The sequence below is a fragment of the Hylobates moloch genome, unplaced genomic scaffold (genome assembly GCF_009828535.3).
Source record: "Hylobates moloch isolate HMO894 unplaced genomic scaffold, HMol_V3 SCAFFOLD_22, whole genome shotgun sequence".
In the NCBI taxonomy this organism is placed as follows: domain Eukaryota; kingdom Metazoa; phylum Chordata; class Mammalia; order Primates; family Hylobatidae; genus Hylobates; species Hylobates moloch.
Genome location: NW_026652297.1, coordinates 35098712 through 35122992, shown reverse-complemented (window position 1 = coordinate 35122992; position 24281 = coordinate 35098712). Strand labels below are relative to the sequence as shown.

At 44.6% G+C, this 24281-nt stretch overlaps 1 protein-coding gene across 6 annotated transcripts in view; it reads right to left on the bottom strand.

Annotated features, from left to right (window-relative positions):
* Nucleotides 1–16494, bottom strand: part of RBPMS (RNA binding protein, mRNA processing factor) — a 182945-nt gene extending 166451 nt beyond the window's left edge. For 2 of the 6 annotated variants that reach the window (XR_004246247.2, XM_058433317.1), the window contains exon 1: nt 15861–16491. Coding sequence is in view for 4 of the 6 variants with exons in the window: in XM_058433317.1 (XP_058289300.1) it covers nt 15861–15926 (66 nt within the window). In the remaining 2 variants the exon portion in view is untranslated. Of the gene's footprint in view, nt 1–15860 lie in introns of all 6 variants that reach the window. The other 4 variants (XR_004246249.2, XM_032144480.2, XM_032144484.2 and 1 more) reach the window with 4 other exon arrangements.
* Between the last annotated feature and the right edge of the window lie 7787 nt (nt 16495–24281).

The window sequence follows — 24281 nt, the reverse complement described above, 5'->3', positions numbered from 1 at the left end:
TTTTTTTTTTTGAGGCGGAGTCTTGTTCTGTCGCCCAGGCTGGAGTGCAGTGCCGCAATCTCGGCTCACTGCAAGCCCCGCCTCCTGGGTTCACGCCATTCTCCTGCCTCAGCCTCCTGAGTAGCTGGGACTACAGGCGCCCGCCACCGAGACTGGCTAATTTTTTTTGTATTTTTTGGTAGAGACGGGGTTTCACCGTGGTCTCGATCTCCTGACCTCGTGATCCGCCCGCCTCGGCCTCCCAAAGTGTTGGGATTACAGGCGTGAGCCACCGCGCCCAGCCACAAACAGTTCTTAATGTACAGGATCTGAGAACCATTCTTCTGACTCTCAATATTGCATGGTGGCAAGCAGCTTAGAGAATGGATCACACTTATTTTTTTTTTAATCTTTTATTTTAAAAATACAAGCAATGTGGCCGGGCGTGGTGGCTCATGCCTGTAATCCCAGTGCTTTGGGAGGCCAAGGCAGGCGGATCACCTGAGGTCAGGAGTTTGAGACCAGCCTGGTCAACACAGTGAAACCCCATCTCTACTAAAAATACAAAAATTAGCTGAGTGTTATGGCAGGCACCTGTAGTCCCAGGTACTTGGGAGGCTGAGGCAGGAGAATCGCTTGAACCCGGGAGACAGAGGTTACAGTGAGCTGAGATCACGCCACTGCATTCCAGCCTGGGTGACAGAGACAGAGAGAGACTCTGTATCAACAACAACAAGCCAGGCGCGGTGGCTCACGCTTGTAATCCCAGCACTTTGGGAGGCCGAGGCGGGCGGATCACGAGGTCAGGAGATAGAGACCACGGTGAAACCCCGTCTCTAATAAAAATACAAAAAAAAAAATTAGCTGGGCGTGGTGGCGGGCACCTGTAGTCCCAGCTAATCGGAGAGGCTGAGGCAGGAGAATGGCGTGAACCCGGGAGGCGGAGCTTGCAGTGAGCCGAGATCGCGCCACTGCACTCCAGCCTGGGCGACAGAGCGAGACTCCGTCTCAAAACAACAACAACAACAACAACAAAAATATAAGCAATTTTACCACAGATAATAACAGGAAAATAACTGATACTTTAAGAATGAAAAACATATGCCAATCGTATACCATATACAACCTCCTCTAAATGAATCTAATATATATTTCCATGTTTGTAAATTGGTATCTTACCAATTGTTATAATGTTATACATTAACCTCTCTCAAATTAGGAGTTTAAACAATGTATTAAGAAAATGAGGGCTGGGAATGGAGGCTCAGGCCTGTAATCCCAGCACTTTGGGAGGCTGGGGAGGGGGCGGGGAATCACTTGAGGTCAGGAGTTCAAGACCAGCCTGGCCAACATGGTGAAACCCCCGTCTCTACTAAAAATACAAAAAAACTAGCCAGGTGTGGTGGCGTGTGCCTGTAATTCCAGCTACTCGGGAGGCTGAAGCAGGAGAACAGCTTGAACCCCAGAGGCGGAGGTTGCAGTGAGCTGAGATCGCACCCCTTCATTCCAGCCTGGGCAATAAGAGCAAGACTTCATCTCAAAAAAAAAAAAAAAAAGAAAAGAAAAGAAAAGAAAAAAGAAATGAAGAAAACCGGCCGGGTGTGGTGACTCACGTTGTGTAATCCTAGCACTTTGGAAGGCTGAGGCAGGTGGATCACCTGAGGTCAGGAGTTCGAGACCAGCCTAACCAACATAGTGAAACCTCGTCTCTACTAAAAATACAAAAATTAGCTGGGTGTGGTGGCAGGCGCCTGTAGTCCCAGCTACTTGGGAGGTGGAGGCAGGACAATCGCTTCAAACTGGGAGGCGGAGGCTGCAGTGAAAAGAGATCACACCACTGCACTCCAGCCTGGGTGACACAGCGAGACTGTCTCAAAACAAACAAACAAACAAAAAAAAATGAAGAAAACCTACCAACATTTCAGACACTGGGATTTTCAGTGAGAATAATTTTTCCCTATCAACTCTGGAACTTAGAATGATCACACCTCTTTTGAATACTGCACTGCTGGCCTCATATCTAAGATAAAGAGTCTTCCAAGCCTTTAATGTATAAACAAAACCCTTTCATAATGGGATCTGAGTGGCAGCTTTCACCTTATCTTTAATTCTGTAAAGCATCTGGTGCTGTGGAGTAAATAAACCAGCCCCCTACCCTCAAAACACACAGTCCCCATCAAACACATGAGCCAGCCTTTCTAAAAATATAGTTACAATGAAAAGCCTACAAACAGTGGTGGTGTAACAAACAATGCTTTTTCTTAAAAAAGATGTTTGTCGTTTTCAAGTGTTCTGAAAACGAAGTAAACCACAAAACCATTTTTAACAAGACGTGTGTTTCTAATTATTAGTGAGATTTATATTCCTTGAAAAAAAAAACAGCAGTGTCCCTGGAAGAGCAGAGAAGTTCATTGCTCCAAGACAGCAAGAATTTATAAAGGCAAGATAATTTTGATAAGACCTGTCCCCTTTTCTAGCATTTTAAATTTGGGATCTCCTTGCACAAATACTGATACAATGAATGGTCACTTTGAATTGAGGAGAGGAGGGAACATTCCACTGCAGGGCAAGGCTCAACATTTCTTCATCACAGGCCCACTACCTCGCACAGCAATGATTACTAATTCCCTCCTCAGCTTAGACTGAGAAAAGAAGTTGATAGCAACATAAAAGGTGAGGCAAAATTAATGTAAGTAGAGTTTATTTCGGCTAAGCTTGAAGATTGCAACCCAGGGGGGCACGGGTGCCCTGAATATGCATTCCAATTAAAAAGCAGTTACAAGTGGCTTTTTAAAGGCAAAAAAAAAAAAGAGGAGGGACAAGGGAGTGGGCTGATATAAAGTTGTTTACCAGGAATTCTCATTGGTTTACACAAATTATACTGATTAGTGATTGGCTATATACATTGTTAAACTATAGAGTGAGTTACAGTGTCCAGTGCAGCATTATTAGGTTAATTTATAGCTACCTGTAGCAACAGCAAGCAGTGAATACAGAGAGGTGAATATGTAGCTCAAGGGGGGAGTAGGACGTGACTGTGTTCTCATTTTAAAGTCCCTCTGGACCTGATCATTTAAAAGGACTTGCATTCCTCAAAGTTCATTTTCTCATTAACACAGTAATTCAAATCTTTATTTACTGGGTATTTATTAGCAAATCATAAAGACATATATGATAAATCGATCATAAACATATATACGGGCCAGGCACTGTAATCTCAGCACTTTGGGAGGCCGAGGCGGGCGGATCACTTGAGATCAGCAGAGTTCGAGACCAGCCTGGCCAACACAGTGAAACCTCGTCTCTACTAAAAATAAAAAAAATTAGCCGGGCATGGTGGCAGGCACCTGTAATTCCAGCTAATCCGGAGGCTGAGTCAGGAGAATCACTTAAACCCAGGAGGCAGAGGTTATAGTGAGCTGAGATCACACCACTGCACTCCAGCCTGGGTGACAGTACGAGACTCCGTCTTGAGAAAAAAAATATATATGACAAATAGATCCTACAAAACCCCTCTCATACTTTCCTCATTTTGTATGTATTTCTGCATTCTGTTGATCATGAGCTTTTTCAAGCAAATTCTGAAAGCCCAGGTTAAAGCTGAACGTCACATTGGGTATCATTCTGCCCAACCTGGTTCTTTCTTTCCTCTAGGGGACTTGAAGCCACGCACTCCTGAAGAACCACCACCTCAGCTCCAGGGTCTTTTTTGCACTTCTTTGGATCTCACAGCAAGTGTTCCCTGGCATTAGATACTTGGGAGGGCATGCAGGGAGAGAATGTTCTCCATTCTCCCTTCCCCCATTAGAATGGCTAATGCAGAGATTCATTTCCTAGCTCTGGTTTTCTGCATAACCCCTCCTCAAAACACAAAGACTCAGGATAGGCCTTAAAGAGTCCTTTTGTTTAGAAAGGGTCATTTCCTGCTGTTCTCTCACACCCAGAGACTCCCACCCAGTTCTCAAGGAGAGGCACTCATTTGCTTAGGAAAAAACAAAACAATTTCAGGTAAGAAAAGCAGTCTTAAGAAAATCATTTCAAATATCCAGGAAAGAGTTTCCAAAGTCTAGTGCTTCACTAATTTTTCCTTATTTTGTTAGAATTGTAATTTAACAAAACAGCGGCAAGGTCTAAGGGTTTTCACTTAAAAGGCTTAAAATTAAAACCATTCCCCCCAAACAGCCCACCCTGGATGTGTCTTGGCATGCCACGGCAGCTTTCTGCATCACAATGGGGAAATGGAAAGTGGAATGAAAGTGGAAAAATGAGATTTATGGTTCTTTTAATGCACAACAGGCGTTGTCTATACAATCCCTACCTTTTAGTTAAGGAAACAGGTTAAAATGACTTGTCAAAGACAAGCAGCTTCAGTGGCTTGTCCTAGGTCCCTTAGAAACAAAGAGACAATGAGATAATGAGAAAAAAAAGAATACTCATGAATTGATTGGTAAAGAAATAACTTCTATAAGGATTTATATACTATTGGTTCTAAGACTATCAGGTAATGGATGATGGTTAAGTTAACCAAGTTTGTTGAAGATCAAGTGTGACATAAATGCTATAAATGAGGATAATCCAATGGTCTGCATTTTCATCAATGCACTAACTAGTCTGCTCAACTAACAGGTGACTTGTTAGCCTGATGCCCTATGTAATGATGACTTACATTTCTTTCATCCTGAAATGTCATCTGGTCTGTTTTACAATGAATAGAAACTGCTCCTGAGTCTGTGAGGCTGACACGTGGGCATAAACTGTGGCTGTGAGGTGGCCCCATAAGGGCTCACAAGGCAGATTAGAAGGTCCTTCATGGCTACACATATAGATGGCTTAAAGGCTGGATTCTTCTGGCTAAAGCCAGCATTAGGCTGAGCTTCAGATCTTTTTCTTCTTGTAGGCAAACTGAGGAAGGTATATTGAGCTGGAGGCTAGACCCAATCAAAGGATCAGAAGTGGTAAATCTATCTCCAAATCAATTCCACCTGGGTTATTAACACTAACCGTAACAACCTAACAGTCACATCTGCAAAACAGGAATCAAATTCACCTTGCCCTACTTGTACTTATGCATTCCCTACATGCCAGGCCCACATCCCTCTCCTGGTTCTGTGGAATTAGTAGGTTTCTCATTCTAAGTGGACAAAAGGGAAGGATTCGTTTATGTGGGAAAAGCTGCTGCATACCCCCACAAGGGCTCTTATCACTTACCGTCTGAACATTTCCAGCTTAAAAGGGTGTGAGATGACAACCGTGGTTTTGTATGTAATAAAGTGGGGATGAGGACCAGAAATGATCATCTTCAAGGCAGAAATATAAAGTTTAACCTGAAAACTGCTGAAAAAGGTTTATGATGATACAGTGTATCAGACAGGCTTTGGGGTTTGTCAAGCAGATTTACATTCTAGTCAATTCACAAAAAACAAACTTATTGGACAGTTCTGGGCATTGTCCTAGGCATGGCATCTGAGGTTTGTACAGTGTTAAACAAGACAGGCAGTCTCTGCTGCCAGGGAGTTACATTCCAAGGGTACCAGATCCATACAATACGCATATAAGGCAATGTCAGGAGGTAAGAAGTACTATTTGGAAAATGTTGGGAATATAGGGCTCCTTTAAACTTGGAGGTCAAAGGTCACTCTAGGGTGACATCTGAATTGAGATCTAAATGAATGGCAAGGATGAGGCTGATAACGTCTAAGTGTAGGGCTTTCCGGGCATACAGAATGACTTGCACAAAGGCCCTGAGGCAGGAACAAGTTTGGCAAGTTGGAGACACCTAACGAAAGCCCAGGCAGCTGGAGCATAATGTATGAGGCTGTGATTCTTGGCAGATGAGGTCAGAGAAACCAGCAGGGCCCGGATCACATGAACCTCATATGCCACTGGAGAATTTTAAGCTCCTATCCACCAGCTGTAAAACCTCAGACCAATTACTTAATCTCTCAGAGCCTCAGCTTTCTTATCCCAAAACATGGGATGGCAACACTTCATATGGTTTGTTGAAGAGCAATGTTAAAAGCAGAGTAGACACCAGCTCCATTAATGTTTAATCAATCCATTAATATGCAAAATCCATTAAGTGCTTTTACAGGTTTGATTACATCTGGATATGCACCTGGTCTTTTTTTTTTTTTTTTTTGAGACAGAGTCTCACTCTGTCCAGGCTGGAGTGCACTGGTGCGATCATGGCTCACAGCAGCCTCGAACTCCCGAGCTCAGGCAATTCTCCCACCTCAGCCTCCTAAGTAGCTGGGACTACAGGCACACGCCACCACGCCTGGCTAATTTTTTTGTAGAGATGAGGTTTTGCCGTGTTGCCCAGGCTGGTCTCCAACTCCTGGGCTCAACTGATCTGTCTGCCTCAGCCTCCTAAAGTGCTAGCCTCATGAAGTGCTAAGTGTGGGCCACCTGGACCAGCCACTGTACCTGATCTTCAATTCTCCCACTGATTTTCTTATGCATATTAGGAAAAGTGAGATTGAAAAGAAAATTTGCGCAACAAAAATGGTCTCGTCTATAATTCCAGCACTTTGGGAGGCCGAGGCGGGAGGATCGCTTGAACCCAGGAGTTTTAAGACCAGCCTGGGCAACACCACAAGACTCCATCTCAAATAAAAACAGGTTAAAAAAAGAAAGAAAGAAAAATAAATTTTAAAAATTGTCTCAGGGTTCACTCTGACAATTCTTTTGCTTATTACTGGGAAGTCTTGGAGGTCCTAGATAAAGAATTCGGCTTGGGAAGGTAAGAGGAGAGCAGTGGATGATCCGGTCTGGGAGTAGCTGACTAGATTCCAGCCCTTTGCTGATTTTCTTCCTTCTACTCAGATAAGCAAGACCCTGAGGGGCAGCAAGTACCAGTGGTTTCAGTCCCCCGTCACCAGGCATCCTGCAGCAGGCGCAGGACGGAAGTACACGTCCTCACTCCCACCTCCCCAAACACATCCTGCCTGGCTGGGAGGGATACTGTATTTAAAAACAGATGCCTCTTTGGAAACTCACACATTTTAGGTCCCGTAAATCACACATGCTGGGTAAAGTAATTACACTTTTGTAGCACTTCCCCTCTGAGCACAAAGGAAATTCTGCTACTTCTGTAATTAGATAGCACTTTCTGTGTACACTTTCTCCCAGGGGGGCCTCCACTGTCTATCCTATAGGTGGGCGTAAGAGGAATTTTCACAAAACAGGATCCTGCGGATTCAAGAAAAAAAAAAATTGAGTAGTCTTTAGGATTTCTCTTAGAACGACGCTGGCCACTGCCAGCCTATCTACCCTGGTGACACGAGGATCTGGGAAAATCAAGAGGAACGACACAAAAAAATCAACCCATGAGAAATAAAAGTTAATTAAAAGTAAAGTTGTCCTATAACTTAATTTGCAGAAGTTGGTGATCCAGACCTCATTTTGGAGATTCTCAGATGTCTCCTACCTTTGCAAAACCGTAAAGGCTGACAGAATGGAACTGCCTAAGCATTCCTTTTGCATTTTAAATTTGTGTAACAATACTGTATTACAACCTGGAATTTGAATCCATCTTCCTGGTGTGACTGGCATTTATTAGTACCATTTCCTTTTTCTCTTTAGCATTTACACAATATGCACCATAATAGGTGCAGTAGAGTTAAAACCTAAGAGAAATACAAATGCAAGTTGTTTTCTTTTTAAGTTCTTGGACTACTTTGAGCTGACACTTAGCTGGGCTGAAAAAGGCAGCAAACTTTTAAAGTATAAATTGAATAAAATGAAAATATGGCCGGGCATGGTGGCTCATGCCTGTAATCCCAGCACTTTGGGAGGCCGAGGCGGGTGGATCACCTGAGGTCAAGAGTTTGAGACCAACCTGACCAACACGGTGAAACCTGTCTCTACTAAAAACACAAAAATTAGCCGGGTGTGGTGGCATGCGCCTGTAGTCCCAGCTACTTGGGGGGGCTGAGGCAGCAGAATTGCTTGAACTCAGGCAGTGGAGGTTGCAGTGAGATGGTGCCACTGCACTCCAGGCTGAGTGACAGCGCAAGACTCCGTGTCTCAAAGAAAAAAAAAAAAGAAGAAAATGAAAATATGACCCACAGATTAGATGTCTTTGGGCTGCTGGCCAAAGGCTCATCCTACTCTTCCTTTTCCCCAATAAAGTCAAAAAAGATAAAAGCAACTTAGAAATTTTATCCTGTAAAAAAACTCACGCCTCTCCAGATTTTATGGTAGCTTGATCTTTCCTTTTAGGTGCAGGGTTGGCAAATGAAGAGTTGGAGAAGTAAAAGCCTGGGAATTAATGGCAAGTTTGGGAGCTTTATAAACAGGTTCCTGAGTTTTGATCAAAGCAAAAAAAAGTATATGAGAAAGACTATATACCAGATTTTTCTAAGCTCCCCCTCAGGCTTTCCAATGGCTAAGTATACTATAAACCCTTTAAAAACAGGCAGATTATATGTAATACATTTTTATGTTCCTAAATTTTTTTAAGTTTCCATTTTTCCTGATTATTTTCAATTCTCTCCCCTTCCCACTTTTTAACATGACTCCAAATTTTCACTAAATTTTATATCTCTTTCCTTGCTAACCCTCACAAGGGTTCCTAGAAAGTAGGAATTCCATTTTCTGGGCACTCACTCCCAGTATGCACGCTTTCAATTATCAGCTCTATGTTCTTGAATTGTTCTGAAAATTGCATTTCAAGATCAGACCTCTCCTCTGTACCCCAGACTCAATAACATCTTCATCTCCTAGGTACCTTCTTTTCTTACCCTTTCCACATCTCTATCTTCTATTCCTACAAATACAACCGTCACTTAGCTAGTCACCCGAAGGAGAAACCCAAGAGGCTGCTAGGCTGTCTCCTCTCCTTCTCTCCCACACATCTGACAGTTATCTAGGCCCTGAACACCTGGCATCTCTGCCTCAGCTGCCACTGCCAGGCTGCTGCCTCACTTTGAGACCAGGACTCTTGCAGCAGAAACCTCACTGCAAGAATGGTTCTCAACAACTTTTCCAAAATTCGCCACATCCTCCCCGTGCCCATTGGGACGTCCTAGATTGCTGCCTTCTGGGGCACATCCACCCCAGTGCCCCATCAGAGGACAGAGTCCAATTCCCTAATGCAGAGGCAGCTCCTCCACCCACTGTGGGCCAGTGCGCCCTCCCCGGTTTCATTCTTCCTTCCCCTTCTTCTCTCCTGCCATGCCTTGCTTGCTCTTCCCCAAAAGGGTCTTTTGAAACCTCTGTTCATTCACAGAGCGAATTCCTTGCCTAGCCCATCTCTTCCCCACTGTCTGAACCCTTTTCTCATCAGTCAAAATCTTAACTGAGATTTAGCTCATATGTCATCTTTAAAGAACAGACTCTTTAAACTTCTTTAAAGCTTTCTGTGACACAGCTCCATCCCTTCCTTGCAGGTTGGGCTGTGCTCTACTCAATTACCTCTACTTTAACCCCGGGCGTGGTTATACCTGTTTGTTTATACAGGGGCATCACCATTAAACTGTGAGCAACTTTAAGACAGGAACTGCCATCTCTAGAATCTGCACATGAAGACCCTGGCTCCATAGCTTTTCAGTGCTTCAGCCACTTCCCCATCAAAGAAGCACAATCATCATAATCCCTCCATCAGCTTGTTGTGAGGCTGAAATAATATATGAAGAGTGCTTGGCACATAGTAAATACTCAAGGATAATATCAAGGACCTCCCATCTCCACCCCCAAACATAGACAATACAATGCAATAAAATTGTTTAAAATATCCTCCTGGTACACTTTAGGGATGTGAGTGCGAGGAGTTATCCCCATATGACAAATAAGCTCATCCCCACCAGGGGCGTGGAACTGACATCTTCATACCAACATAGCATCCATTTTAAATACCTGGTCCCAGATGGCCTCAAGCCCACTGAGCTATGCAGCCACTTCTGCACCAGCTATTAAGGTTCATTCTCCTCATTCCTTCCTAAGTTTTTTTCTTTGACCAAAGCAAGCACTGTTCAAGAGGAACATTTGCATTCCCTTTCCCCTACCCCCAGGCAGACACTAAGGTGCCAAATGAAACTGAACACAAACATTCCAAAGTGGCTGTCACACAGAGCAGGCTTGTTTGGGAACACAGGGAGTCCGTGCTCTTCCACCTAACCAAGGCTTCTGGAAGCCCTCGTCCAAAAGGTCAAATGGAATTCCACAGCAGAAACCAAATTCTAATGGTGAAAACCCAAACGCACCTTGGGACAAGCAGTCCCACACCAACAGTGGCTATCTGATGGACCAGGCAGGCTCACCTGTGCTCGCAAATGGAGGTTCCTGATGACAAAGGGATGGAAGTAATTTTCCAGCCGATCCATCCACGCCTTCTCTAATTCCCCAGTGCAGAGCGCAGAAGGGATCCTCAATATTAAACGAGTGGCTGCTTCTTATTACCTATACAAACTCATAATCACCAACCTCACCAATAAGGCTATTTCACATATATTTACAAAGAATTATATACATGTATATATGTAAGTGTGGATGTGTGCAGAGGAGATTTACCTGGTGCTGGGGTAGGTGTTGAATATTGGGAATACTGTAAAATGGCATAGACCCATACAAAGTAAATAGCTGAAAAAATAATAACCAGGAGTTAAATGGACATAACAGAAAGTAACTTTTACTGAAATTCTAAGGAAAAATCATCTCTATGGGATGGGACATTCAGGTGAGGGGGATCTTGCAAAAATGTAGGCTGGAAAACTTGAATCCTGGCTTGAAAGCAGCTCTGACTAGATCAAGAGAACAGAGGAGGAAGACCTAGGCTGAAGCAAAGGGATCACAGTATACAGGTAGGTGAGGGCAACCCCGAACGCCATGTGCGCACTTGACTTTGTGGAGTACCAAGTAGCACTGAAGGATTTGGGGCATTGGAGGGCCCAGCAGTATGGTGTGAGGATGGACTCCGGAAGAGCATCAGAACGGGAGAGCAGCTGAAGATCACTAACACAATCAAGGTAAGGGAATGAGTAAGAGAAATACTAATAGTACTAAGAAAGACTATGTCTGAGGAACAAGGCAGACCTGATTCTCACCGCTAGGCTTGTGAGTAAAACTAAATGTGACCAACCTAAGTTTTGTGAATATCACGATTCAAGGAAACCCTCAAAGCAAAAAGACATTGAAATTTTGTTCACATGGTCATTTTCGAAAAAAACACCGAAAAGCATCAGAAAGTAAATAGCAATGATCTGTAATCCACCAATCAGATACATTTTATTAATGTTTGGTTTTATGAATGAATATACATTTATTTGAGAACTGGCATCACATAGGATAAAACTTTAAAATCAGTTCTTTTCATTTCATATTACAACATGAGAATAAAAATATAGACTTCAGAATGTCTGGAGCCACTGAAGCTCAAAGAGGTAAGGACAGGTTCTCCTCTCCAGCCTTCAGAGAGCACGGTGGCCCTGCCAACACCTTGACTTCAGGTTTCTGACCTCCAGAACACAGAGAATAGTATATAACCACATATGTATAATACATAATAAATATGTATTTACATATAATACATATTTTATAATCCATGTATTTTTCTCTTGAAAAACGGAGCCTTTAGTGGCTGCATAATATTCCCCTTCTAGAATTATACAACGATTTAGTTAGCAATTTCCCATGATAGATACAGAGTGCCTCTGAATTGTCACTGTCATAAGTCACTCCGCAAAAATCATTCCTATATATAAATCTTTATGATACCGTTTTCTTAGGGTAAATTTCTAAAAATAAAGGTACTAAATCAAAGGGCCTGAACACATTCTGATAGTGTCACTGCTTTCTGAAAAGCTACACTAATTTACATCACCACTGCTCTGCACAAAACTACCCACTTCACTGCCTTGTCACCAGCACTGAACACTTTTATCCTTAAAGCAAAAATTAATATGAACCTACGAAAATCATGTGAAAGCATCTCCAGAAAAGAGCTTCCACCCCTTCCAAACTACCCATCTGAAAACTAAATGCCACTGGAAATGAAGAAGACTGCAGATGCACACAAGGGTTTATCAGGGAAATGTTTAAACCGCTACTGGAAAAATAACTCAAAAGTGCATGCCATATTGGCAGGGGTCATGGAGCACCAGTTGTCACCAAATCCTATTCTACAATTGAAATACGTGTTTATTGCATTGGATTGGACATGGAATAACAGAGATCCCCAATCTTGCTTAAACGTATAAAACCATTCTGTACCTTCCTGAAGTCATAATGTAGATTGACTTTAATGCTCAATGAAAATTTGAGGTTGCCACATCAAACTGACATTACCCTCTCTGTAGCAACTGTAAGAAGTAATTTTCTTTACAACCCCAACATTTTGGCAAAATTAGCGCTTTAAAAGAAGGAATGCAAAGTAAAGGTTTGTATTAACCTCGGAAGAACTGACTTTATATGATTTCTGCACATCTTTTTGATCAATATTCCAACACTTCCACGTTTTTTGCTTTTTTAGTTTTACTATAAGTACAAGTCAATTCAAAGCAATTTAAGGAGAAATTAACACCAGTGCTTCAATATAATAAAAGGCCTTTTAAAGATGTTTTATAATCTGCCTGAAAAGTACTCAATGACATGGATAAAAGTAGAAATAAAAACCAAATCACATATTTAATCTAAATTTCTATTTTGAAAATTCAGTGACCAACAAATAAGTTACTTCTAGCTGTAAGACAGAAAAGGTCTTGATATATTTGAAAATACTTTAAACTCATAAATTATAACTGATTAGGTAAGACAAATAATTATGGATCTATTATATATCAATTTTTATAAAGTCTGATTGCACAATTAGAGAAATTCTAGGAATCATTTTATCAGTTGTAAAATATAAGAAATGATATGATACTCTAAACATATATAAACCTTATAAATCTCAGTGAGATTTTGACAACTGGTTAGTCTTTACAGGACAACTTGCTTAGGGAACACACACGTATAAACACATATTTAATGTAATAACACATTAAAAACCGGAAAGTTAAATGTATCATCTCTCTTACACAACTGGCTAGCCAAATCCTAAATTATTTTTCCTCAAAGTTTTCAATGCTACCCAAAGTAGAAGTATTAATACATGTTCTGCCTAAGTTCTCAAAAACTTCCAACCCTTAAAAAGCTGAAAAATTCTCCTAGATCCTGAACTGTTCATTCTATACAATTAGAACCAAAGAGGCATTTCAGCATAATTATTTCAGGGTAAGCATTAGAAATCCTCAAAAGAAGCTAAAATACACTGATTTATAAAAGGAATTCGTTTTGAAACTAGAAACACAGAAAAAAACAAACTTGGATTCTACAATGTGGAGAAAGCCCAAACCACCCTCATGATCTGTTTAATAAACTATTTTCCCTTAATGATGATTGGACTCATTTTTCCATGTCAGTTCAATGGCCACCAGAAATTACAACAAAACACATTTTTCCTCTCTTGTCATTATGTGTACATATATATGTTGTATGTGTGTGTTCTGTTTACCGGAGTCCACTGCCAAGGTTTTTAAATGTGTTTAAGAGCAAGTTGGTGATACAATGGGTGGGCAGGAAAAGGGTCTGTGTAGTGGTTTCGTGTAATGCCAGGCACATTAATGGCACTCACCAAATACTCTATTTATTTTACTTGTGGCTTTCAGGGTTAGAAAGAAAAAAACAAAAAAGAGGTTAAGAGTTTCTCAAGAACAAAATATAAACCAAAGATAGGAAATTAAGGCAAAATTACCTGGCTCATTCAGGCCACCTTAGTTTCTTTTCCTCAATTTCTGACATTATAAACCCCCCTCTCTTCACGGTCTTAACTGTTTTGTACACGACATCTCTTGGACAACTTGGGTTCTGAAATCTTCCTACCTGTCCCCTTACTTTTTACATAACATGTGTTTTGCTAAAAAGACCGATACTTTCTAGAGCCACATGCCATTCCTACCTGAAAAGGAACACTGTCAGATAACAGGACAAGTAAGAGGCAGCAACTGTACTGCAATGGCCCGCGATTATACGGCGATTATTATACACAACCTCACAAGGACGGAGGAACGTCCAGGAACAGGGCAGGCAATCCCTCGGTCCTGGCAGCTGTTAAGATGGGTCAAGTGGAAAAATATGACTTTTCTATACTTAATTTTAAGTGGGTATGATTTTTAGGACATTGAACCTCTTTTGCTACCTACCAAAAGGAAAAAAAAAAAGTTTTCTCAACTGGGTGAATAACGAAAGATGGTTTCATACAGAAGCAAACAGATTGCATATCTAGCTGAAATAGAAAGACTTCTGAAGCGACGATTATCTTGATATGGTAAGTGAATTAGTTAAATATAGTAATTCCTAAAAAAGCAAACTTGTCATTATTTTTAAATTTTTTTAAGTGGTAGGGAAAATAAATAGCAAAGCAGCCAGTAAAGTTCAAGAAAAAAAATCAGAACATACCATTCAACTCTCCATCGCTTTGAAAAAAGAAATGCCAGTAGCATTCCTACAATTGTAATTAGAAAACATCCAAGTAAACAACTCTTCAAATAGTCTTTTATAATAAAATAGAAAACGTCCTCGGGTGAAAAAGCAATTTTTGGCTGACGGCCATTCATCTAGGTTTTCACTACCACACAACTGGGTGACGAGTAAAATCTCCTATTTATTTTGCATTGTTTGGCATAGTCTCGCTCCTCTATCTTCTCCACCTAAATAGTTACCATTTTCCAAGTGGACAATGTGCAGAGAAGTTGTATGTATTAATGAATTCCTCTGCAATTTTGGTTTCACTATCAGAATTGAAGTTTGCACACAACAGTGTCTCAACAATGATCTCAACATCCTGACGCTTTAGAATCCGTTTACCTTCTGTGTTCACCTATATCAGGATGCAGTACCTGTGTGAATCTTTTCGGGTCATATTGAGACGTGCACTTTCCTGCATCTACACACACTCTCAAGTTCCTCTAGAATGTTTAAGAACTCAACTGTGTGGGATGTTAAAAAGTACGCCAGAAATAATTTCTTGGACTCCAGATAATGTACCTGCAAAAGCAGAGTCATTTGGTAGGATATCACAAATATCCTACTGAATTCTGAAACGTTTGTTCCTGAGTCCGACTCCCCTTCTGACCACATCTACTCAATTCTGTTTCCACCGAAAGAACGCTCCGCAGTCACAAAACTTTCATCGTGATTACGGACGCACCACCTAAAATGCATGCTCAGAAGTCAAAGTCCTATGAAAATACTCCCGATGAGCATTCGGTGAATTGCTGCGTTTTTAACCCTCTTATTCTGCTCCCCTCAGCTGCACGGCCCCTAAAATCACAAGCGTTCACCGCCCAGGTTCGGGGTCTTTGACTCAGCAGAGAAGAATGTGGCTGATGAGTTATCTATTAATCCAAAAAACCTCGGCTAGAAAGATATTTCACCAAGAACTTTTAACACGGAAAGGGAGGGGGCAGGGAACAGAGGTATCTTTTAACTAGAACTTTTCCCCGAGTTTCTTCCTTAAATTGCCCCCCCCCCCCCGAATCCACACATAATTTCCAGCCCCAGCCCTAAGTCCTGACCCTCCGAGTCCCGATCATCTGAGGTCACCCAGGAGTCAGCTCTCGGTTCCACTTTTAAATCCCGGGCAAACAAAGCTGAGCATTATACTTACAAAAGTCTCCGAAAAGTCCTTGGAGTTACGCAATTTGGGGCCCGCAGACGCGCGTGGACACAAAAACACACGCTCCCGAGATCCACCCTCCCCAGGCCACACTGCAGGGCTGCGTCCGGGGCACGGGCCATGCCTGAACCTTCCACCGCCGCGCCCCGGGCCCGCGCCCGCGCCCCGCCGGCCGCCCGCACTGGGTCCCGGGTCGCCCCCACCACCGCACCGAGCCGCCCAGTACCTCCTCCTCCTGAAGGTTGGCCTCGCTCAGGGTGTTCTCCTTCTCGGCTTTGCTGCCGTTGTTCATCTTCCCGGTCCTTCCTCGCCGGGCCGGGCAGGGCTGGGGCGCGGGGCTGGGCGAGGGCGCGCTCGCCCACTGTAGCCTTCCCCGGGCGCCGGGGCTCCCTCGGGCGGGCGCCGCGAGCTGCGGGGCTGGAGCTGGAGCCGGGGCAGTGGCTGTCGGGCTCGGGCTGGGCTGGACTGGGGCTCCCGCGGCGAGTCTACGACGGTGGCGGCGGGCGACTCAGGAAGTGCAAGGGAGAGACGGGGCAGGGCGCGGGCCGGGAGCGGGGCACCGAGACAATCGGGCCCCGGGAGGGCGACCTGGAGAGGGAGGGCGGGAGCCAGGGGAGGAAGGAAGAAGGAAGGAAGGAAGCAAAGGATGGGGCGAGGAGCGGCGTCTCAGGAGTAAGCGCGGAGAGTTGGGGCTGGGGGCTGCAGCCGCTGGAAGGAGGGGACGGGGGTGCCTAGAGAGGAGGAGGAGGAGGAGGAGGAGGAGGAAGAGGAGGAGGAGGAGCGGGGCGGAGGGGCGCGGGCCGCGGCTGGGACGCTGGGACCCGAGAGCCGCTGAGTGCGCGCTCCAGGCAGGCTCTGGGAAGTCCTGGATGGAAGCAGCTCCCTTTCTCTCGCCTTCCTCCCTCCCCTCTCCCCTCCCTCCTCTCCGCGCCTCTCCTCCTCCCTCCGCCCTCCCTGGACGTGGGCTGCCGACTGCAGCCCAGAGGGACGGGGCGCGGGACGGAGCCCCCCGCGGGAGGAGGGGCCGGCAGCCGGATGGCGCGCGCCAGGGAGGGGCACCGGGCCGCGGGCGGAAGCGGCGACCCCAGCCCCCGACTCGGCGGCTGGTCGGAGGGCGAGGGCCTGGGAGGCCGAGGGCAGGGAGGTCGGGTCCCGCCGTTCCCTCGGCCCCCGGGGGCCCCGGCGTCTGCGCGCCCCGGGACTTCGGGGACCCTGCCCCGCCGGGGCCAGGACCGGGAGCTGGGTTGTGTGCGACTTTTGTTTGCCGGTTTTTACCGAGGGATTTGCACCCCTCGCCCTAAGCCCACCCTTCCCGAGCCAGACCCGGTTCTTCCCCTGCTGCTTGAATGACAGGATGAGAACTCGAGGGACACCGGGGACAGCCCACTCCGGGCCGGCTTTTTCAGGACAGGGCTTCAAACCCATCTCCAGCGCGGGTCCTGCGACGCGCCCGGAGGCTTCCCCGCTTCGCTTCCTGGGCGTCCCGCGGCCCCCAACTCCTCTCCCAGCTCTCACCAGACTGTTCTGGATTGTTTACCTGGCCTCTCCCTCACCCTTCAGAAAGCTCCTTCCTGTAATTAAAAAAAAAAAAAAAATCCTGCCCTATTTATCTTTTTAATCCCACGGCTATTTAAACGGGCTAACGGGTATATAGTAGGCACTCAATACATATTTGTTGGCAAAGTGAATATTCCTTATTGCAGGCAGAGCTGGGGGTCCCGTACGGAGGAACTTCAGAGGCTGGAAGCACGCTTGAAAAAGAAAGGGGGCCTGGGCTTTGCACCACCTTCAGGATTGCGTACTTGTTTCCTCATCCGTGAAATGGGAGCAGCTGAATGTGTCTCCTAGTTTTCGAGGTGATTATAGGTTGATAGAGCCATATAGAGCACCCAGCATTTATTCTTGCTTCGTTTAGGTTTACAATACATGGAAGCTAACATTATTATTAAGGAAACTTCTATTTTTCCAGGGCCTTAGAAAGCTTTTCCAATACTCAATCGTTTAAGCTTCTGGTTTTGTTTGTTTTTTTTTTTTTTTTTTTAGAAAAATGAGAGCCTCACTTTGTTGCTCAGGCTGATCTCCAACTCCTGGCCTCAAGTGATCCTCCCGCTTTTGGCCTCCCAAACTGATGGGATTACAATGTGGAGCCACCGTGTTAAACTCTTAGATTTGACTGCTACAAAGGTATAAATGTGGAACTCCACGTATCAGTGGGTTCTTCCCCACTTCTTACTCCCAGGAATTCTCCGTCCCAGCCTGCTGCTCCTGTCTTGCACCGGTAACAGTTTCCAACTACAGTATTTGCTTAACTGTTTCTTCCCACTCCCCACAGACATTCTTTATACTTGGTTTAAGTGCTGCTGGGGATAGGGTGGGGGTGGCTGTGGGAGTTGCAGATAAGGACCCTCCCTTTAGGGAGTTTAAAGTGGTATGGTGGCTCACATTTGGAATCTCAGCACTTAAGGAGATAGAGGAAAGAGGATTGCTTGAGCCCAGGAGTTCAAGACCTGCCTGGGCAACATAGTGAGACCCTGTTCTCCACAAAGAGGGGGAAAAAAGAAAAGACAAAAAAAATAAAGTGGTATGGAGCCAAGATACTCTCAGAATCCTCTTTCCTATTATAGAAAGCAAGGAAAATATTTGCTTTAAGGGCATTATGAGGAGAAAAACAGTAGTGATACTTGGATTTACATATTGGATTTATCTTGGGGGTTTGGAGATTTTGAAACAGGAAGATTTCCATAGGGAAAACAGGTTTTTTAATTGCTGTCATAATGTGATTTCTCTCTAAGGGGAACAAACATGTAACCTGGATGAAAATAAACCAAGTCTATTGAAACTGCAACCCAAGACATTCAGAAGAGACAAGGCTACAGTGAATCTGGAAACTTTGCACGTGTTTGGATGTATTGATTGCCTTAACTGGCAGCCCTTTGCACTGCCAGCTTCCCTCAATTACATGAGGAACCACGAGGGGGCAATGTCTTCCCGAGCAATAATAGCTGAGTGGTGGTCTTAGAACCCCGTGGTGGCCCATGATGCTAGCTCTAGCACTGTGTCTTTGGCCATTCTTGCCTGTCAGGGAGCATACTCCACAGAAGGGCATGGTCTTCTTGGAGCCTGGCATGGGCCCAACAAAAATGACAATGTAGTCAATAGTTCCACTCAGACCTCACTTAGGAGCAGGTGGACTATGTTGTGTGATATCAGGATGCCCGGAGAACCTCTCCTATCCCCACCCAGGGAAGCATGGCTTAATTCCAAATAAAAAATCTGATTCCTTTGTCTTTAAGCCAAGCTAAGACTTTGTCCATTGTTAAAAGTCAAAAATCTCTGGGATAAGAAACAAAAATAAGTTCCAGGTGGGGCGCGGTGGCTCATGCCTGTAATCCCAGCACTTTGGGAGGCCAAGGTGAGCCAAACACCTGAGGTCAGGAGTTCAAGACCAGCCTGGATAACATGGTGAAACCCCGTTTCTACTAAAAATACAAAAAATTAGCTGGGCGTGGTGGCGCATGCCTATAATAGCAGCTACTTGGGAGGCGGAGGCAGGGGAATTGCTTGAACCCTGGTGGCAGAGTTTGCAGTGAGCCGAGACTGCACCATTGCACTCCAGCTTGGGCAACAAGAGTGAAACTCTGTCACAAAAAAATCAAAAATAAGTTCCAGGAGAGGATCCTTGTCTGGCTTATTCACTGTTGTATTCCCAGCATCTAGACTGTGCCCAACACATAGGAGGCACTCAGTTATTTTTTAATAAATGAGCATTTTAAGTCTCATGGGTTATTGATTCTCAGGCCTGAATGTTATTACTGGATTTTTCCAAGATCCAGCAGGAAGGACTAAATCAGTGGAGAAGTCTTAGAACAGATAGTCACAGCAATGGCATTAGGTAGGGTCTTGGCAGTGTTTTCTTTTTGTTTTGTTTTTTGTTTACTGAGAGTCTCGCTCTGTGGCCCAGGTGACATTGTTTAAGCAAATGTCTCGCCCAGGCGAGAACTGTTCAAGCAATTCTCCTGCCTCAGCTTCCCCAGTAGCTGGGACTACAGGTGCACATAACCACACCTGGCTAATGTTTTTGTATTTTTAGTAGAGACAGAGTTTCCCATGTTGGCCAGGCTGGTTGGTATTGAACTCCCAAACTCAGGTGATCCACCCGCCTCGGCCTCCCAAAATGCTGGGATTACAGGCATGAGCCACAGGCCTGGCAGTGGTCTTTAGTCATGATTTTGCAGTGGGGACCCTAGATAGAGACCTTGTGCAGAATGGAACAACTGATAAGGTTTCAAACAGTAAAAGATAAAATCCCACCATTGAGGCCGGGCACAGTGGCTCATGCCTGTAATCCCAGCACTTTGGGAGGCCGAGGTGGGCGGATCACCTGAGGTCAGGAGTTTGAGACCAGCCTGGCCAACATGGTGAAACCCCATTTTTGAAAATACAAAAATTAGCCAAGCGTGGTGCTAGGCACCTGTAGTCCCAGCTACTCTGGAGGCTGAGGCAGGAGAATTGCCTGAACCTGGGAGGCAGAGATTGCTGTGAACCAAGATCATACCACCGCACTCCAGCCTGGGTGACAGAGGGAGAATCCATCTCAAAAAAAAAAAATCACACCATTGAATTTGATATATCAGACAATAAAATCGACACTGATGCAGGGATGGCTATACTATATAGTCAGTGGTGAGAGTGACATTCAGGATGTTTTCAGAAAAACATATGGGGTTGGGATAATATGTCAGGAAAAGAGAGATTCCTGCTTTTTGTCCTTTTCATGAAGAATAGTTTAGTGTTATTTGAAAGAGCAATAATGTATTACCAATAAAACTCAAGGAAAATCTGTAAACAGACTTTCGCTATTTATAAAACTTTGGATTGAAGGCAAAGAGTTTGAGTTTGTGTGGGGGAGGAAAATGTACCTTCAATCAGGGTATAAGTGATAATTACAGCTTGTTTATGACTTTAAAGAAAGATTCCAAAGTAAGATCTCCTCAGTAGCAATAGTTCCCAGGCATCCTGAGAATTATAAGACAACAAAGGGATTTTTTTTCTGAGACGGAATTTTGCTGTAACCAAGGGATGTTATATCCTGTAATAGTTGTCCTGAAGACCAGAAAAGTCCGCTTTTTCCCCAGCCTAACACTCTACCTACCGTATTGCCTGACCTTCAAGGTTACCTTGAAAGGGTAATATTGTGTACACCTGTAGTTTTTTACTACTCACTGCTGTTTCTCTGGCAGTGTTCGTTTCAAGGCTTGCCTTAAGAAATCCAAACCTATGATTAGGTCTTAAATGTTTGCCTTTGGGAACTGCAGACATTAAAGATCTATTTTGAGGCGATTTGCCTGGCATGGGCTTTGTACCTATGTTAGCTTTGCAGCAGAAAGCTGCAGTATCTACCATGTGTGTTGTGATTGTCTATTAACCCTTCGGCTGAGCCAAAGAAGTTATTGAGGCCAGAGGGACTGTATTTTATTGGTTTTTGTCATCCTTGACACCTCTCTCTCCCTCACCTCGTGCCTACTCACCTCCAACTTCTCTCCATCTTCCCCTGATTTCTTGTATTAATTTATCATTGTGGCAAAAGACACATAACATAAAATTTACCATCTTAACCACTTTGGGTTTTTTTTTTTTTTTTTTTTGAGTTGGAGTGTCACTCTGTTGCCCAGGCTGGAGTGCAGTGGTGCCATCTCGGCTCACCACAACCTCCACCTCCCAGGTTCAAGAGATTCTCCTGCTTCAGCCTCCTGAGTAGCTGGGACTACAGGCGTGTGCCACCATGTCCGGCTAATTTTTGTATTTTTAGTAGAGATGAGGTTTCACTATGTTGACCAGGCTGGGTTTTTTTTTTTTTTTAGAGATGGGTTTCACTGTGTTGCCCAGGCTGGTCTCAGACTCCTGGGTTCAAGTGATCCTCCCACCTCAGCCTCCCAAAGTGCTGAGATTACAGGTATGAACCACTGCACCCAGCCCACTTGTTTGTTTTTCCAGATTTCATTCTGTTGCCCAGGCTGGAGTACAGTAGCATTATCATAACTCACTGCAGCCTCGAACTCCTGGGCCCAAGCAATCTTCCTGCCTCAGCTTCCTGAGCAGCTGGCAGTGCAGACTCTTGCCACCAAACCCAGCTAATTTTTAATTTTTTTTCCCAGGCTGGTCTCAAACTCCTGCCTTCAAGCAATCCTCCTGCCTCAGCCTCCCAAAGTGCTGAGATTACAGGCATAAACCATTTCACCTAAGCCTTCCATTTGAACCATTTTTAAGTGTAGTGTTAAGTATATTCACATGGTTGTGCAACAGCCCCCTGACTTTCACGACTTTCACCTCCTAAAGAATTCTGAGGTTCCCTGGCTTCCCTCTGATCATGATCAGAGGCCCACGTGGAGGAGAATCCAGGTGTTTGGCTTACAGCCCCAGCTGAGCTCTGCAGACAACCAGTATCAATTTGCCAGCCCTCTGAGTGAACTATCTTGAGAGTGGTTGCTCCAGCCCCAGTTGAGCTGCCACAGCTGATACCATCTGGAAGAGAGATGAGCTTTCTGCAGCAAACCCTGCCCAAATTGCAAAATTGTTAGCAAAAAAAAGTGAATGCTGTTGTTTTAAGTCACTACGTTTCAGTGTGGTTTGTAATACAGCAATATATAACTGAAACATAATTACATACCTAGAAGTGGGATAATAGAAATCAACAGGGTGATTCCTACTGTAATGGAAACCTAAAACACATGGCAGGGGCTTTAGGATCAGGTGGAGGATGGGAGCTGGAAGAACCTTGAGGAGTTTGTTATTGAAGAACACTATTAAAGAACAGTGAGCGGGGCTGGGCGTGGTGGCTCACGCCTATAATCCCAGCACTTTGGGAGGCAGAGGTGGGCAGATCACCTGAGGTCAGGAATTCGAGACCAGCCTGGTCAACACGATGAAACCCTGTCTCTACTAAAAATACCAAAATTAGCCAGGCGTGGTGACGCGTGCCTGTAATCCTAGCTACTGGAGAGGCTGAGGCAGGAGAATTGCTTGAACCCAGGAGGCAGAGGTTGCAGTGAGCCAAGATCGTGCCACTGCCCTCCAGCCTGGGCAACAGAGAGAGACTCAGTCTCAAAATAAAATAAAATAAAGAACAGTGAGGATACTGTTATTGCTGGCTGGAGAAAAGGGGGATTGATTTAGGTATTGGAAGAACAATTAGCTAAACTAGTCTGCGCTATGTGAAAGCTAGAGAAGGTACCTAGTGAACATGTGGATCTGGCTCTGGAGATTTCTGGATAGAATGGTGAAAGGGTGGAATGGTTCCTTTTGCATGCCTATGATATAGTACCAGAGAAGTGCAGTGAGCTAAAAAAGAAACTGTTCCATTTTTCATCAGGATTTAGAAGAAGCAATAAAAAAGCCAGGACTTGCAGGATTTGAAATAAAACTACTTTTCATTCCTAGTTCTCCAGAGGACAAAACTCTCAAAATAAGAAATGGCCTAGGGGCAAAAGTCAAATCCCAGGTACCATCAGGAAAACATAGTCATAAGTAAAGTTCAAGACAATGACAGGTGCAGCAGCTCACACCTGCAATCCCAGTGCTTTGGGAAGCCAAGGTGGGAGGATTACTTGAGGCCAAGAGTTTGGGATCAACTTGGGCAACATAGCAAGACTCCTTCTCTGCAAAAAAAAAAAGAAAGAAAAAAGAAAAAATTTTGAGACAATCTCGTTCTGTCACATGGCTGGAGTGCAGTGGCATGATCATGGCTCACTAAAACCTCTGTCTCCTGGGTTGAATCAATTCTCATGCCTCAGCCTCCCAGGTAGCTGGGATTACAGGTACACACCATCACGCTCGGCTAATTTTTGTATTTTTAGTAAAGATGGGGTTTCACCATGTTGGCCAAGCTGGTCTCAAACTCCTGGCCTTAAGTGATCTGCCCACCTCAGCCTCCCAAAGTGCTGGGATTATAGGTGTGAGCCACCACACCCGGCCTCTGCAAAAAATTTAAAAACTAGCTGAACATAGTGGCACATGCCTATAATTCCAGCTATTTTGGAGGCTGAGGCAGGAAGATCACTTGAGCCCAAGAGTTTGAGGGTACAGTGAATTATGATCATGCCACTGCACTACAGCCTGGGCAACAGAGCAAGAACCTGACTCTTAAATAAAAAAAAAAAAATGGCTGGGTGTGGTGGCTCATGCCTGTAATCCCAGCACTTTGGGAGGCCAAGGCAGGCGGATCACGATGTTAGAAGATCGAGACCATCCTGGCTAACATGGTGAAACCCTGTCTTTACTAAAAAAAACACAAAAAAATTAGCCAAGCGTGGTGGTGGGCGCCTGTAGTCCCAGCTACTCAGGAGGCTGAGGCAGGAGAATGACGTGAACCTAGGAGGCAGAACTTGCAGTGAGCCGAGATGGTGCCACTGCACTCCAGACTGGGGGACAGAGAGAGACTCTGTCTCAGGGGAAAAAAAAAAAAAGATAAGGATGTAGCTAGAAGACACTGGGTAGGCAGCCTCTACAATGGACTCCAATGATCCTTCCCTCCCGGTATTCAAACCCTCCGTAATCCCTTCCTTCATGTGGGCTGGACTTTGCAACTTGCCCTTAAGAATTACAGCATGGCAAAAGTGATGGATAGCACCTCCAAAATTAGATTTAAAAA